The sequence below is a fragment of the Panthera leo genome, chromosome C1 (genome assembly GCF_018350215.1).
Source record: "Panthera leo isolate Ple1 chromosome C1, P.leo_Ple1_pat1.1, whole genome shotgun sequence".
In the NCBI taxonomy this organism is placed as follows: domain Eukaryota; kingdom Metazoa; phylum Chordata; class Mammalia; order Carnivora; family Felidae; genus Panthera; species Panthera leo.
In genome coordinates this window covers 157,364,073-157,382,257 of record NC_056686.1, presented here as the reverse complement: position 1 = coordinate 157,382,257, position 18,185 = coordinate 157,364,073, and the positions used below count along the sequence as shown (strand labels likewise).

Here is an 18,185-nt window from a genome sequence, read left to right as displayed (position 1 = left end):
GGCTTTCCCGGATGCTGGTCCTCAGATTTAGCCCTCCAAATCTAGATTTTCTCAGGTATAGATACCGGAGATAAACAGGCTGCAAAAAGATGCTTATTTTCAAGCGGCACCAGTTTGGGGTTGCACTGAGAAAATGAGATTTTCTAGTGGAAAACTGTGGATGTGTGAATTTACACCCACAGCGTTGGGAGTGATGGACCGTGCTCCGTTAGTGGTCACTCATTCCCCATCCCCACCCTTTATCTGCTCCCCTCCCTCCCGCTCTCCCTCCATTCTCCCCCCCCTTCACTGCGTTATTCTGGGATTAACGGCGGGGTCGGCCCCGTACACAAACGCAGCTGGCTCGTACGGTCAGCCTGAGCCCCGCTGTGCAACCACGTCAGGAATTCCAGTAAGTTGGCAACACAGGAGCACAAAGACAACAACAATGAGGAAAACCCTTCAGTGCAGAAAGGAATGTTTGGAGCCCTGGCTGCTACAGTGAAAGGACACACACACACACACACACACACACACACACCCCACACTCGCGCCCGCGCTCACCCTCCCACACCCCCCACGCGCCCACACCCGCACTGGGAGCCACCCAGCCCCTCCCGCGCACGCCTCCCCAGCGGCCGCCGCAGCTCTTTGTAACTCCGTGGTGCGGGGACGCTCATTGACTATGCAGCGCGGCCTGGGCGGGCGTCAGAGCCGCCTGACCCCGGCGCGGTCTCGTACCATCGCCTCGGCCGCCCGGAACCGGCATAAATCACCAGCCGAGACTGAAGTGCAGCTTCTCGCCCCCTCGCCGCTTCCCTCCTCCCACCGGCCTCAGCCTCTTTACTTCCCAGACCCCTCTGCCCCTCCGGTCCCCAATCCTGCCTCCTCCTCGGCGCCGCCGCCGGACAGCGCCAGTGCCTTGCAGGGAGGCCAACCACGTTCCAGTGACTTGGGTCAGAGCAGAGACCTCTGCATTTCCAAATCCAGAAAGCCACGAAGTGACTGCTGTCCCTTCTCACAGCCCTCCTCTTTTTTTAAGTCTAGGTTTTCCCTGTCTGTGTCTGTTTCTCTCTTTTTGTGTTTCTAAAATAGTTCCCCTTGCTCCTCCCCGCAGAGCGTCACCAATCACCAAAGTCCACGGAAGGTAGGGGTCCGGACTGTCGGGGGTCAGCAGAGCCCCAGACGGTCGGTCGGTGCCCCGGCGAGAAGGGGTGACAATAACTGGCAGGTTCTCGCTCCTGGGAAGGGCGATGCGGCGGGACCCTGTCCGGGACTAAGTGCACACAGGGCTGCCGCCTCCACTGTTCTGGCCCCTCTGGCTGGGGGAAAAGGGCTCCTGACTCCTTGGACCGGGACCTGGCCCCCGGGGCCCTGCTGCGGAGTTAATCCAGAGCCCGGGACAGGAGATTCTGGGGCGACCCCCCGCCCGAGAACGGCCCCTTCTCATAAGACAGGGATCCCAGGTCCAGGAAATAAGTCGCGCCACCCCTCCTTTTTTTCTGCCGGCTCTAGAGTCACGAACCGCCTGAGGAAGATGCTCTGAGGGTGGCTGTAAGGTCCCTCCGCAGGGCTCTTGGGGGCCGGAGTCCCCGGCAGCCTAACGCTGCCTTGCAGGAGGGAGCTTCAGGGCTCCCTGAACCCCTTACGTCTCTCCCTCATATAAAGGCGCACCAATCAATCCAGAGGACATTCATTCTTTTCCAATGTTGCTTCAAATGGAACAGATTTGTAAGAAACGCGATCCGGCGGTGACACCTGTGTATGTGCTGCTTAAGAAAAGCTGAACAAGGATCCAACTCTCCCCCCAACATTGATCTGCCCCTTTTCTCTTGGAAAAAAACAAAAACAAAAACAAAACAGCACCCATCTCATCATCTCAACTCTATGGGCGAAACCGGGGTGTCCGAGAAGCCTAGAGATTTCAGACTAGAGAATGGTCACAAATCGCTCCCAGCGGGCTTATTCCTTCCGTTTTCTTCTCTTCTTTTTCTTCCTTTTTTAAGACTGTCGGTGGTAGGTTTCCCCGCGGACTGCGTAGCCGACTTCTGTTGCGCAGGCAAACCCGCGCAGAGGCTAGGGCAGAACGTGCCCGTGTGTGTGTGTGTGTGTGTGTGTGTGTGTGTGTGTGTGTGTGTGTGTGTCAGGCGGGTGTTCGCACAAGTGTGAGGCTTCCAGGAGTGAGTAAGCGTGTGAATGCCTAACTGTGAAGTGTGCGTGCACGTGTCGGTGTTTGTGTGACTGTGGAGTACCGCACGCGTGTGCGACTTAGGAATGTGTGTGCCGGCGCGCGAGTGAGCGCGTGAGACTGTCAGTTTGTGTGACAGTGAGGAGTGTGGGCTACGGTGTGCGCGCGACCCTATGAAGTCGTGTGTGAGTGTGTGCGCGCGCGCGTGGGGTGTGCATTTGAGAGCGCACGTGTGTTCGAGTCCCTACTCCTCCCTACGCTGAGAAGTGCAGGGGGCGGGCCTGGCGGCAGGGGGCCTGCCCCGCTGGATTCCCGCATGCTAGTTCCGGGGCGGTCGGGTCTCAAGGGCTTTATGCACTGTCTGGAGGGTGGGGACTTGCGCGGGTAGAAAACGGGATGCCTCGGGCGCTGGGGCCGGCTTTCTGCCACTAGGAGCCCGCCGGGGTGCAGGCCTACAGGAGCGCTCGCGAGCAGAGGTGCCGCCGGTGCTGCGGGCTACGCGCGCCCACCTCCCGGGGAAGGAACAGCGAGGCCGGGGCCCCGGACGGTCGCGGGGATGGAGCGCGGGGCGGCGGCGGTGGCGTGCACGCTGCTGCTGGCTTTTGCCGCCTGCCTGGCGCCGGCCAGTGGCCAAGGTAAGCGCCCGCTGGCCGGAATTCCGCGCAGAGCTCGGGACTTACCCGGCAGTGGCAGGGGTCGAGTCCGTGAGCGCACAGAGGGGACCGCGGCCGGGAGGGGCCAGGGCAGGGCGGCGGCGTTGGAGCGGCTCCCGCCGGGGCGCTCAGGTTGCTCAGCGAGGGGCGAGCGCGAGCACCCCTCCTTCGCCCGCCCGGCAACCGAGCAGCCAAACTTGAGAAAGCGGCTCCGCCGGTTTCGGTGACAGCGCACCCCACGGGGACCCCGTCTTTGTTCCCACGGGACTTTCTCCTGACCCTCTGGAAAGCACTCTGCAGTTGGAACCCGGAGAATGAGGTTCTCTCAGCCTGTGCGCAGTCTGTTCCCCCCACTTATTTATTCCCTGGGGGTGCTGAGCGGTCCTCGGAGCTGCTCAGTGCGCAGCTTTCCACCTGCAGCGCGCAGCCGGGGAGATCCCTTCGAGGGCTAGAGCACCCCCCCCCCCCACTTCTTTTCCTCGGCGAAACTTGGTCCCGCGGTGACCCTCAAGAGACTGCATCTCGATGCAGATCATTTACGAGCCGAGATAAGGCAAAGAGGCGGGATTGGCGGAGAGAGCGGCTGATATACTGGAGCATTTTCTTGAAGGGTTTTCCTTTTCAACGGGGAGGTGGGGGCTTTTGTGTTGATGAATGGGGCCCCGTCTGCGTGGCCAGAGTTTTGAGGGCTCGAATGCAAAAGTTTCTGGTATGAAGCGCTTTAAAATTCTCTCAAGTTGTCAGAATTTACGTTTTTATAGAAACAGAGGCAGAGAAAGAAAGGGAGGAAGCAGTGGAGAGAATTAAAACAGTAAGGGTGAAAAACAGGGAAGACAAGTAGGGAGAAAAAGGGAGAGAAGGGAGAGGAGCAAACTTGAAGACAGAGCAGCGAACGGAGTGGGGGGTGGGTGGGGGAGAGAGAGAAAGAGAGAGAGAAAGAGAAAGAGAGAAAGAGAGAGACCAGGGATGAATGGGAAGGGCGAGGAGGAGGCCGGGGAACCCGCGAGCTCTCTCCAGGCTTTGCGTTGCTAGGTAGCAGCCCAGAGCTGCGTGTGACCGACCACCAGACAGACAGAACGGACGCTGCTGCCTCCACAGGGACTAATCTGTCTGTGGGGATGGGAGAGTTCTCCCCCCACTTTTCTCCCCTCCTGCTCCTTCCTTCCCGTCGGACAACTTAATTGCCCTACAATGAAAATGAAACCCCTATTGTTGTAGGATTAGCCAAAGCAATAAATTGATTTCCCTGGATCACATATTGGGGTTGACGGGTGGGGACTGTAGAAGTCCCCATTTATGGCAGAGAGAGGGAAAAGCTTGTGGATGGGCCGTGGCATGTATTCAAATGGTTAATCTGCTTTCTTTCCTCAATTCTTAGCGTAAGCTCCTTAGAGGGAATCAACTAAATAATTATACAGCAACTCCTAGCAGTACCCATTTCAGACTTCCTGAGAAGTTTGGAAACGCCAACAAACCTCACTGGTTTGTAAAAATCTTTGGAGAGGGAGGGGAGGCGGGGAGAGACTGTTAATAATTCTTGCTTTGCACACCTTTTTCTCAGGGTTGGTAACACGGAAAGAGGATTTATTATTATCGTGGAGGGTTTGCCGCAGCTCTTAGGGTGATATACATCGTATGTCCTAAGTATAGCCATAGGATTTACTCTATGTTCCTGTCAGTGCCTGGCAAAAGGAAATCTTGTCCGGATTCATCTGGGATACATCTGGATTGTTCCCATACAACCCAAACAGGTGTTTTCTCCCCTGGATTGATGGTTTAGTCACCAATAAGGTGTACTTAACTCTTTTTTTTTTTTTTAAATTTTTAATGTTTATTTTTGAGAGAGAGAGAGAGAGAGAGAGAGAGCGAATGGAAGAGGGGCAGAGGGAGAGAGAGAGAGAGAGAGAGAGAGAGAGAGAGAGAGAGAGAGAGAGTTGGAGACACAGAATCCAAAGCAGGCTCCAGGCTCTGAGCTGTTAGCACAGAGCCTGCACAGAGCCCAAACGCGCTGAACTCAGGAACTATGAGATCATGACCTGAGCCGAAGTTGGACGTTTAACCAAGCCACCCAGGCGCCCCTGTACTTACTCTTTTTAGTGGTTTAAATCCATCCATCTTCTCTGATAATATACAATAATATGTACAGTAATAATAGCATATCATACACTTATACATGTGGCAGACCCTGTTCTAAGTGCTTTACACTAATTGACATTTAATTTTTATAATACTATAAATACTATAATGTTGACATTTAATCTTTATAATAACCCTTTGATGTAAGTACTCTTTCTGTATCTGTTTTACTGATGGGAAATGGAGGCATGGGTCAATGAAGTTAACTTGCTCAAGGTCATACTGCTCGAAAATGGCAGAGCTGTGAGGCCAGTCCAAGAGATTCTGAGTCCAGAGGCTATAATTTAACTGCTATAGTGTGTGGCTCTCTCCTCTATTTCCCTGTCTCTTATTTTGTACTAAAAATGTCATGCTCCCTAAGTCACTACCCATGTATGAGGTTACTAAAGAAGCTGAGTGGTATTTTACAAGTCTTTGCCACTTTGCACCATAACTCTGGATATTTTTTCAGAAATTCTTTTCAGGTTTCTATCACCTGACCTCTAGGTAACCTTCCTGTAAGGTTAAGGAGATTTCTAGATTCCTGTCGTATTGACTTATCAGGTGAAGTAAAGTATGACATTGTAAAGATCCTTATTTGAGCACACACTTTAGGTAAGATCTTCCTGCAAAGTTTGCATCATTAGAAATTGGAAAAGACCTCTGAGTATTTTATGGTTAGTCTTTAAAAATATTATAACACATCTATAGCTAAAATTATTTGTATTTTCTTCATGTTTTGTAGAATGCTGTTAAGAAATATTGGGAGAGCCTGAACTCTGGAGTCAGGCTGTCTGGGTTCTAGCAATGGCTTTACCACTTTCTAGCTGTGTGACATTGGGGAAGTCACTAAACTTTCATGGCTCAGATTGCTTATCTGCAAAATTGATATGATAAGAGAATCTACTCCATGACATTTCATTAACATAAAGAGATAAAAGGGCTGAATATGTAAGGCATATAGACAAAGATCGTAACTACAGCTATTATTATATTGACCAACTCTAAAAGTAACATTTCTTTTTTTGTTTTCTATTCGTATTTCTAATTTCCAAGTGCACATAAGGAAGCCTTAGGCATTTTCAAGTAACATTTCTTTGAGGAATTCCCAGATCCCAGTACATGACTGAAAGTTTTTTTGAGAAAATGGTATTGGTCTTTAAGTTATATTCTTTCATTCAATAGAAGCTGGGTTATGCCTTTTATAGTTAGTATCAGCTTTATGACAATTACACTTTCAGGTGAAGTTTATGTATTTAAAAGGATTATGGGCCCAGTAACAAACAGGCAATATTTTGGTTCTGTCACATCTCTGATACTGCTGCTGCTTTAATTTCACAGCAGTTGGCTTCTTTTTCTCTGCTTGAAGTTCTTCCTAGCCATTTTTTATAGCATAGGGCTTCTGCTCAAACTCCCTTCAGTCTTGTGCCTGTCCTGTTCTAATAGAAAGTTAGACTTTTATAGATGGGGGAAACCTTAGCTATCAGCTGGTCTACTTGCATTATTTTATAGAAAAGTAACTAAACCTGGAGGGAAGAAAGGGGGACTGACAGGAGGGAAAGGGAGGGGGGTTAAGCCCTTAGCCTAAGGGCCTGTGGCCCAGGATAGAACCAGCTCTCCTCTTTGTGTCTTCCTAATTGATCATTTTTAATTTTTTTAAATATTTATTTATTTTTGAGACAGAGGGAGAGACAGAGTGTGAGCAGGGGAGGGACAGAGAGAGAGACACACACAGAATCCGAAGCAGGCTCCAGGCTCCAGGCTCCGAGCTGTCAACACAGAGCCCAACTTGGGGCTTGAACCCAAGAACCATGAGGTCATGACCTGAGCCAAAGTCAGATGTCCAACTGACTGAGCCACCCAGGCGCCCCTAATTGATCATTTTTAGATATAGGGTGGGTCACATATCCCGGGTCTAAGAGGAATCTCAAGTCTAAGAGGATAGGTTAATACAACCATGTGTCATGTCCAGCTTGGTTCAGAACTTATGCCACGTTAGTGCCCCACCTTTCAAAGACCATATCTCTGGATCCATTTTTCAAAATCTTGGGCCATCGAAACGTGTTACTAAGGTTTATGGATTTCATAGTACAGAATAGGTATTTATTCTTAGTTGAAGGTAATTGTTAGGTCATTTTTTTTAAAGTTTATTTTTGCGAGAGGGAGGGAGAGAGGGAGAGAGAAGGTGAGCAGGGGAGGGCAGAGAGAGAGGGAGAGAGAATCCCAAGCAGGCTCCTCAGTGTCAGCACAGAGCCCTATGCAGGGCTCCACAAACCAACTGAGCCACCCAGGCACCCTTAGTGGCTACAACTTTAAATGTTAGTCTAGATTCATATTTGTAAATGACAAATCTAAATTAAACTTCCTGGAGACAAAAAAAGGAAATTTATTTCAATACATAATTGTAAAGATATAACTATTAGGTTGAACCATATGGGATTGCTGTTTTTCTAAGAAAGACTCAACCTAACATAAAATTTTATATTTTGCTCAGCCTAATATAAAGTGGAGGCTCAGCCTATGTCAAGCTAATCTGGTTTCTCTATCTTCTGACTCTGAGAAGACTGTTCTCAATCATGTTCTTTAGTGTCTTAGGATGGCTGTCAGTGGCTCTTGGAGCCACGTTCTTTCTGGGAAAAAGCAAGAGTTTTTGTCTTGTCTTAAAAGTGTAAGTTGCCTCTTGGGCTCTGCTTAGGTCACAGACTCATTGCAGAACCAGTCATTGTACCTGGCATGAAATGTGCCCATGGCTTAGGCTTTGGGTCATATGCTTGGTTCCTGCAGTCATGGACTAAGGTCGACCATAGAGGGAAATTTGGATAGGGCTCCCACGTGAACAGAGGCTGGGCTGCTGCAAAAACCAAATCTGTCTAGGACACTTTATCAGGTAAAACCAGCTGATGCTATTTTTGTTTTATCCATGAAGACAGACTTAAAAGGCTGAAGAAATTTCTCAAGAGCAGTCAGTGCTGGAAAAACTCAATGAATTGAAGGGGGGAAACGTATTGGAAGTATTAAAGCAAAAGGGATGAAGTTTTATGTTCATGTGATCATGTTGCAATTTTAAGTTTAGGAGAACAGGAGAAAGAAGGACTTCTAGAAGATTTACGTGTAGCCTAAAGGCTTCTTATATGGAACAGATCTTTGTGATGGATAGGAAAGTTCTGAAAAGTGAGCTGAGAGAGCAGAGTACAGGAGCTCTTGAGTCCATTATATGATTCATTTTTCAGTGAATCCTACGTCCTTTCTCCTTTCCCAGCTAACTCTGCTTTCTTGCTTATATTTCTAAGACTTTGCTGCTTTTCCAGGCAGTAGGCCTTGGCTATGAGAATGGGGTGGAAAGAAAGAAGAGAGGAGGTTTGGAGACATTAAAATGCTTCTTTGGAGGGGTGCCTGGGTGGCTTATTCGGTTGAGCGTCAGACTCTTGTTTTCGGCTCAGGTCATGATCTTATGGTTTGTGTCGGGCTCTGTGCTGATCCTGCTTGGGATTCTCTTTCTCCCTTTCTCTCTGTCCCTCCCTCCCCCCCCCCCAAATAAATAAATAAAAGCATCTAATTAGAAAAAAAAAAAAGCTTCTATGGAGACAATACATCCTGGTGCAAATCCAAGAGTCCTTAGCATTTAACCTAAGAACTTCTTCAATAATGGTAGAGCAGGTGTCTTTCACACCTCCCTGGATTGATTCGGAATGTCAAATATATGCGCTCTATGCCAATTATTTTGCTGGTCTTTAAGTCTTATTTCTAAAGCATGTGCTGAGAAACTAGAAACATTATCATTCCAAAATTAAGATGGTTAACTTTTATATAAGGGTACTTCTGACTTAGTACAGTGCCAAAACCCAATGCAAGGAAATAAGAAGTCTCTCTAAGAAAGGTGACGGGTTACACAATGTGAAGTTTCATGATGAAAGCTCTATGCTTTTAGTCATTAGCCCTCAGGTCATGCCTGACCCCCAAGGTTATTGGGAACAGGGAGAAATGAATGAAAGGAGGAAATGTAATTACCATTCTGTGCATTGAAAAGTTAAGCCACTGTTACCATGGATACAATGGCTTGTTTATTGTCCAGATCTTGAGATCCAAGTTTGTAAGCAATACCAGAGGTCTCCTTTAAGTGTATGTACTATCGGTCAATAACACATGAAGATTCTTTCTTAGTAACTTTGAACAGAAGCCTTTACTCACTAATCTACTGATTGACATTAAATGAAAACCTATCTACTTTTGACGTTCCTATAGGTGTTAAATGTGAACAAGGGGAAGAAGACAATAGCCAGTTCTGTTATGCTAGACTTTCTTGGATTCTTATATAAAAACATCCTGTCCTATAGTGTCAGAGATTTGATTGTCTCTTTGGGCCCAATTTTTGGTTTTTGTTTCATTAGCAAGGAGAAGCTTTTTTGTGTAAAGGCTGAAAAAGCAAAATAATTTATTTCATTAGGGAAATCCTCAAAGTTGAACTGAAGAATGGAAGGGTTTTTCTAAAATATGAAATATATCAATCCTATGCACATTATAATCTCACTAAAGAAGAGGAGAAAATGCTAACATGTGCTGCCACACTGGTTTAATTTTGATATGGGGAAGGAAGGGTGTGGAGGATACTTTTTGTTGTGAGAAACAAGAAACTGAAAACCCACCTCAAACCGGCTTAAACAATAAAGGGTATTTATTGGCTTGTGTAAGAAAATTCTGAGGCTGAGTGGGGTTCAGGTGAGGTGCAGTCAGGGCTCCAGTTCTCTTTCTTTGTGTTTTTCTTGACTCTACTCTCTTCTAGGTTTCAGCTTTGTTTTCAGTCCAGCTTCCCCTATTGTTATATTATAGCTGCCAGAGCAAATGGGGCTGCATGTTTTCTTGATCATATCTAGGGTGAATTCAACATTGAGAGTTTGCTTATGTTCTCAAAAGCACTATTTCACCACAACTTAAAGAATGTTATAATTTTTAGGAACCCTAGATAGAAGTCAGCCAGTTCCCCTAACTTGGCATTATCATCAAAGTCACCTGGGGAGCTTTAAAAAGTGTATAGATTCTTAGGCAAAAACCCAATCTTACTAAATCAGGAGTATGGGCATCTGTTTTTAAAGAGTTTCCAGTTGATTCTGAGGGTCAGACAATTTGGAAACAGCTGATCTAGGTAATCTCTCATTTTTAGTTTTGTAGCTAAAGGTATACTAACATGCCACTGTAAATTCCTTCTAGCAGGCAGTTAAATACACTCTGTTAAATCCATACTTTCTTTTGAATGGGGATGTTGCAAGGTAGCTACAGTAAGAAGGAAAACTACTCTTTTATATCTAGTGCTGCCCCCATTTCTGGCCATCTCCTATCCTGCCTAACATGACCCTCCCTCCCTAGAGCTACTGTTTGTGTCTTAATTGTATTCTTTGCTCTGTCCCTGGACACAATTGAAGTCCTTCCTCCCCCTCTCAGAACCTTTGATTCTTTAAGCTGAGCAACTGTTGGATGGATCCTCTAATCCTTTCTTACCCAAATTAGGCAGATTTCTCTATAACCACTGTAATCTCTCTCCTCCAATTTATGTCAGAGCATCCTGACAGAGCCCACTGGCATCTAAAGCAGCCATCAATTCCATGGTTGGAATGGGAGTATTGGAAAACCTTGTAGCTCATTTCTTTTATAGCCTAGGCTCAATTCTTTGTTGACCCCACTGGGACTTAGAGTCGGTGATCCTACCACGTGTACACTGTCCCTCAAATCCCTTGTTTATTTACTTCCTCATCTTATATTGTTATGACTCTTCATTAACATTACTTCCTTGCCTATACCGCCAGCAGTCGGGCCCCCCTGTCCCGTTGTCTTGCTCTCTTGTGCTCTGCCAAAGCTCAGTCCTGGTTAAATCTAATGCTCCACATCTGCATTGCTGTAGCTAAATGTGGCAAGAGAAAACACAAAACTAGGTTGACTGATCTCATTATAAATTTGTGAAACTAATCTCAACCTCAGACCTGCTGTCTGGTGAGGCCATTCACTTTCCTACTTCCTTATATCTCCTCTTTCCTCAAACTTCCGACACCACCTGCTCAGATGACATTGCTTCTTATAAATGTGAAAATAGAAGCAATCAGAAGAGAACTCAACAAGCTCCCATAACTCAGCCATCATCACCTGCATACATCCTGTCTGTATATTCTGTCTTCCCTCTGGTTACACTGGATGAACTTTCCATGCTCTTTAAGTTCAAACAGTTCATTCATGTCCTACATTGAATTCTGTCTTAACCTCTCACTAATTAATTGTCTACTCTCTTTCCCCACATTTCTGTTCCTATTTTCTCTGTTCCTCTTTATGGCAAAATTCCTTCCCAGATTTGTCTATACCCACTGTAATTTTTCTCCAATTTTTCTCAAATCCATGCCTTTCAAGTTTTTGCTCCCACCCTTGGTAGATACTTCTTTTGCCAAGGTCACTAATGACCTCCATGCTATTAAATCCAATAATCCACTCTCAGCTCTTGTTTTGTTTAACTATCAGAGGCATCTGACACTGTGTATCCTGCTTTCCTCCCTGAAACACGTCATCTGGCTTCCAAGAAACCAAATTCTCCTGGTTTCCTTCTTCCTTGCTATTTTATTCCTGCCCATCTACCTGACTGACTACTTTTCATCTCTGCCTACGCTACGTCTTTGGAGACTCATCCTGTCTCATGGCTTTACCATCTATATGTTGACAACTTCCAAATTTGTGAATCTGATCCAAATCTAGACCAATACCATAACTCTGATCTTCTCTAATGCCCTAAACCTGCTTTCCACATAGGCTTTTCCATCTTAGTAAATGGCTGGACCATCCTTGCCCGGATTCCTTTTTCTTTTATATCTTACATTCAATCCATCAGAAAATCCCATTGTTTTAATCTTCAAAATGTATCTAGAATCCAATCACTTTTTACCATGTTTAATGCTACCACACTGATCCACATCATAGTCAACTCTTACCGAGATTATTGCAATAGCTTCCTTACTGATCATTCTGCTTCCCTTTTGTCCCTCTTCTGTCTACTCTTGACACCTATTTAGAATATCAGTCAGATCATGTTACTACTGCTCAAAAGCTCCAATGGCTTCTGTCACACACAAGTTGAGTTGTCTAGAAACAGACACTAAGGTGGAGTTTGGGGTAAAAGATGTTTATTAAGATCATTGCCCTTGAAGAGAAATGAGGAAGCAGGAATGGCAGAAGTTAAACACTCTGAGACGGCCTCAGTCAACCTAGTGGGGAGCTCTGGAGCAAGACTTGACTGTGAGAGTGTTCTATGGCAGGCTGCAATGACCTTTTTTAGTTACTAGATGTGGCCTGCCCTCATAAGGGCATGACCTTGGGCAAGGTGCCTTTCTATAAGTAAAGTGGACCCCAAAAGAGCTGAGTGAATGTAGAAAACCCTTTCTCCTCTCCCCCTCTCACAATGCTCTAGGCATGGTGATAATCCTTGCTTCCTCCCCCCCCACCCCCAACATAGTGTGTACCTTAAGGCTTTTAAATTTGCTTTCTCTCTGAGTGCTCTTCCCTCAAATTGTGCATGACTCACACTCCTTGCTTCCTATAGGTCTTTGCTCATAGGTCACCTTATCAGTGTGGTCTTCAGATTTTTCTTGATTAACTCTCTTCATTGCACTTATAACCATCTGACACAATGTATGTAACTTATTTATTTATTTACTTTTGTCTTCCTTTCTTTAAGATGCCAATTTCATGAGGGCAGGAATTTTTGTCTCCCTTGTTTATTGCTTTATACCTAGTATCTAGAATAGGGCTAAATAAATAAATATAAGTTGAACAAATGGATAAATGCCCCATGGACTCTAAAGCTAAGAAGGGGCATTCAGCTCATCACCATGTCCCTGGTATTGCCAACCTTTAATTCCCCCAGGCTCCATCAAAAATCCCATGGAGGGAATAAAAAATTGCTATCTCTATTAAAACAAGTGGCTTAGCAATGCTGTTTCTCTCCATTTGACTCTTCCCTTTCCTCTGCCTCGCTGACCCCCAACACTGATGATTCCCAATGCATTTGAGAGTAGCTGATCCTGCATCAGTCTCTTTAACCTTTCTAACGTTAACTTAGACACTTGGTTACCCTGTGAGAATCCCCTGTATATACAGAATGTGTCATTCTGCTATTTTTAGGACAGATTTGATACAGTAGCTTTTACAAAAAGATAAGGCAAAGTTTTTGACATTATGTTAGTGGACTGCCATTCTGCGTTTAAACAATACAAAAGAAAGCTGTCTGAGGCCACAGCACGGTGAAAACAGCCTTGATCACACAAAAGGGCCTCTTTGAAGAGGGGAGTGGTTTCCCAACTCAGGGAGGCGGCATGGACTATGGTGGAAAGAACATCACATGTCAAGCCGAGACATTCATCGGTCTTGTTCCTGATGAATGAAGGAAAAATGGGCTCAACCAAAGAAGGACCAGACTGCTGAAAAATGCCCATGACTGCTTGTCCTGTGGACACAACCTTTCTCATTCCAGGTCCCATTCTTTTGAGGACTCTATATACAACCATGATCAAATAGGTTAAAGGCAGAGGAATGGCTCAGTTACATGCATGAATGGGTAGTGAAGTTGCAAGAATGAGCTAAAATAATTATGGATAAATTTTTTGGAGTGCTTGCTACATGTCTGACACTATCCTAAGTGTTTTACAGGTATTAATTTACCCACTTCATTAACAATCTGAATTTATGGATAAAAGACCAAGGCAAAGACAGGTGCCCAAAGCCATCCACTTACTAAGTGGTGAAACCAAGATTGGAACCCAGAGCCCTTATTCTTACATATTGTCACTGTGGATAAGTAGGAGCAGGTGGAAGATAGTGCCTGTCTACACAGTTAAACAAAGCCTTATTTAATGGTTCATGTTATGTTACGGTGACCTCATTTCAGAGATTGTTAGCTTTGCAACCCAAATGTCAGATATTTTTGTGTGACTTTGGCAATCATTCATGTAATACATGTTGATCAAGACCTTATGCTCCCAGCGCGATGTAACTAGTTATATCAAAGGATAGAGAGATTCCTGTGACATATGCCTGTCCAAAATACCTTACTATTCAGAAGAGTACACTTCTATTTTAACCTACTTTTTCCTCTATACTCCTTGGGTATCCATTGATTCTTGCTTGCTGGCTTCCTCCTATACTACCATTCCTTATCTGGCAGTATTCTCTTCTCTATAATTACATGTCTTTTCATTCAAAAGATGACACCCAATTAGAGAGTTCTACTCTAACTTCCTCTTAGGGATGACAGATTTTAAAAGGCTGTTATTTAATATTGATGGAAAAATTCTTAGTAAGTTCTCTTATTCAATATCCTAAAAGATAGTAATGAACAAGTGAGAGTGGAGTCCCTATATCTGAGGAGGCTGCTCTTTTTTTTTTATTAAAAAAATTTTTTTAAATGTTTTATTTATTTTTGAGAGAGAGAGAGAGAGAGAGAGAGAAAGAGAGAGAGATAGAGAGAGAGAGAGAAAGAGAATGAGCAGGGGATGGGCAGAGACAGAGAGAGACACAGAATCCACATCAGTCTCCAGGCTCTGAGCTGTCAGGGAGCCTCTGAGCTGTCAGCACAGAGCCTGATGTGGGGTTCAAACTTGTGAACTGCAAGATCGTGACCTGAGCCAAAGTCAGACACTTAAAAAAATTTTTTTAACATTTATTCATTTTTTTTTTTTAAATTTTTTTTTTCAACGTTTTTTTTTTTAAATTTATTTTTGGGACAGAGAGAGACAGAGCATGAACGGGGGAGGGGCAGAGAGAGAGGGAGACACAGAATCGGAAACAGGCTCCAGGCTCCGAGCCATCAGCCCAGAGCCTGACGCGGGGCTCGAACTCACGGACCGCGAGATCGTGACCTGGCTGAAGTCGGACGCTTAACCGACTGCGCCACCCAGGCGCCCCAACATTTATTCATTTTTGAGAGACAGAGAGAGACAGAGCATGAGCGGGGAAGGGGCAGAGAGAGAGGGAGACACAGAATCTGAAGCAGGCTCCAGGCTCTGAGCTGTGAGCACAGAGCCCGACATGGGGCTCGACACAGGGCTCGAACTCACGAACTGCAAGATCGTGACCTGAGCCAGAGTCAGACGCTCAACTGACTGAGCCACCCAGGTGCCCCTATCAGACACATTAAAAAAAAATTTTTTTTTAATGTTTGTTTATTTTGAGAGAGAGGGAGAGAAAGCACGAGCTGGGGAGGGGCACAGAGAGAGGAAGACACAAAATCTGAGGCAGGCTCCGGGCTCTGAACTGTCAGCACAAAACCTGACATGGGGCTTGAACTCATGAACCGTGAGATCACGACCTGAGCTGAAGTTGGACACTCAACCGACTGAGCCACCCAGGTGCCCCTTGAGGAGACTGCTCTTGTAGAGATGTGGAAGGCATTTGCCTATGGGCTGGAGGTGCTAAAAGGTCTCTTGGCCCCCAAACGTCTCTCATCTTGGCCAAAGATGTCTGCTTTGTCATCGTTAGAACCAGTCCTTAGGAGTAAGACATTGTTTCCTCCTGAAACTCTGTTTAAAAGGGTAGAAATGTTTACCCCTCTAGAGCAGAGGAGTTTGGTGAGATAGCCATGCAGGTAAAAGTTTGCTAGAGCAAGGTTCACTGAGAATGAGATCCAAAACTGGTATGGTTTGATGGGGGATGAAAGTAGGGAGGAAGCTGCCAGAGGTGAGAGGTAGTCTTGGAAGGGAGTCAACTTCATCTCAACTGGGTTGCCTAAATCAGCATTTCTAGGAGAAAAAGGTCTTAGGATGATTTTACAGGGAATTTCTATTGTGAATCTGTCAAGTGGACTTCAAAGATAGAACTTCTTACCTTCTACTATGGCTCTGCTTCCTCAAGTTGGCTGTATTTGAAGTAGGACCTTAAAAGCAACAAAGTTGTAAGGCTCTATCAGTCATTCCTTAGCGATTCATCAGTGCCAAGTAAGATGGAGAGGAGGCTTCCGGATTGTACGTTGCAGTTATGATTTTTCTAGACCATAATGATGACTATTGATAGGTATTTCTGGTTTTGTTTTTAGCATGTAGTAAATAAAAAGAATTTGCAAATGAATAAAGTAAAATGCACATATTTCTTAAGTCAATTGTTAAATGGTTGATTTTTTAAATGTTTTTTAAAATTTTTTTTATTTTTGAGAGAGAGAGAAGAAAACTGCAAGTGGGAGAGGGTCAGAGAGAGAGGGAGGCAGAGGATTCAGAGTGGGCTCTGTGCTGACAGCAGAGAGCCCCACACAGGGCTTGAACTCACAGACTGAGCCATGAGATCATGACCTCACATGAAGTCTGATGCTTAATAAACTGAGCCACCCAAGCGCCCCCAATAAATGGTTAATTTTTGTGTACCAAAACTCTGAATTTTTTTTCCAGTTCACTTCTGCCACAAAAATTTACCTCTTCCCTAATATTTGGTGCAGTGAGGTGTTGAAAGAATTTGCAAAGTAATCATTGAAAGCCAAGATTCTGGTGAAAAACAAAATGCGTGGTTTAAAAATTGAACATACTAACTGGAAGGCAGTGAAAGTTAGATGATTCTCACTGTAAATAATTAAACCCAGCAGTGCAGACAAGAGAAAACGTGGGACTTGAGCTCAGAGGGATACATCTTGTATTGAAGGCTTTCACTTCTCTGTAAGGGAAATCCTAGAGGTCTTTAATAGTTGTTGCCGATTGTGAATATGTGCAACAAAATCCCACTGTAATCCAGATTTATTTTTCAAACACTTTGCTGTGATGGAAGGAATGAGAAAAGGGCGGGAGGGGAATCAGGTTTTATCAAGACCCTTGCGCTCTTTCCCTTTAGCAAGTGTAAGCGTGATTTGTCACAGTGACCTGGGACTTTGGTTCCCTCCAGAGCCCTCTTGTACTGTGGGTGCTTTGGTAGATCAAAGACAATTGGCTTTATTTTATTTTTTTTTCAGAGAAGCAGTGGGTCTACTAATTGAGAACTGGGTAGCCATGAGAGACATGGGTTATATTCCTTCTGATTGGTTTTCTTATGCCTCCCCACCCCCTTTTCATTGAGGTGGGGGGGCAGGTGATTTGTCTTAATTTTTCTATCTTTAAAAAAGGGAATAAGGTTTCATAGTTTTTATGAATATTGGCATTATGAAGTGCTTTGTTTTATTTAAAAAATTAACACAGACTAAAATAGACTTTGTAGTGTGCAGCTCTATCAGTTTTAATATATGTATATATTTGTGTAACCACTACCACAGTCAAGATTAGAACAGCTCAGGGGTGCCTGGATGGCTCAGCCGGTTGGGCAGCCGACTTTTGGTTTCTGCTTGGGTCATGAACTCTGGTTCATGGGTTTGAGCCCCGAATCGGGCTCTGTGCTGATGGTGTGGAGTCTGCTTGGGATTCTCATTCTCCCTCTCTCTTTGCCCCTCCCCTGCTCGCTCTCCCTCTCAAAAAACAAACAAAAAAAGACAATTTAATTAAACCAAAAGAAATTAAAAGATTAGAACAGCTCAGTAATAACGTGCCCCTCAGCCCCATTCCCTCACACGATTTCTTTGTAGTCACACCCTCCAAATAAGTTCTCAAGTTATTTTTTTGAAAACTCACTTTCTCATGTGAAAGTCTCCATTGCCTTTCATTTGCTCATTTTTACTTGAAGAGTGTTCCTAGCTCATTTTTTAAAGTAATTCAAAATGACATGGATGGTAGGGTTGTAAGGCTGCTTCTCCCTTATTATAAAAGAGGAAAAAACCCTGGAAAGATGGCAGCTCTTTCAGTATAGCTGTATAGGGGAAAACACACACACACACACACACGCGCGCACACACACACACACACACACACACACACACACACACACACACCAAACTTGGCTTGTTGCTAGATTGGAATCTGCAAAGAAAACATGCTCAAGAAATCTCCCTTGAAGAGGGGGACAGAGGTTTATTTTTTATTTAACGATTTACCCCTTGACACCTGGGAAATGATTAGTTGATGTTTTCAAAGAAGATTAAGTCAGTGTGGTTAATTAACTGTAGTAATCAGGTGACTTAAATCAATTAACTCCTTGTTAACAATTTCCATCAATTTTGTAAATAAATGACTAAATCAGTAAATTGTACTCTTGAGATTAAAGGGTATTTCCTGATTTATTTTATTGATGACAAATTAGAGATTTTCTCCTTCTCATCTCATTTCCTCCCTGCCAACCTTACTGTTACAAATGAGAATTCTCAAGGTAGCTATAGTTTGAAA

At 44.8% G+C, this 18,185-nt stretch overlaps 1 protein-coding gene across 1 annotated transcript in view; it reads left to right on the top strand.

The window, feature by feature from the left end:
- The first annotated feature begins 2,544 nt into the window (after window positions 1-2,544).
- LRP2 (LDL receptor related protein 2) overlaps window positions 2,545-18,185 on the top strand; it is a 196,937-nt gene continuing 181,296 nt past the window's right edge. Inside the window, exon 1 of the mRNA XM_042949038.1 lies at window positions 2,545-2,802. Within this exon, the coding sequence (XP_042804972.1) occupies window positions 2,724-2,802 (79 nt within the window). The 5' untranslated portion in view covers window positions 2,545-2,723. The remainder of the gene's footprint in view (window positions 2,803-18,185) is intronic.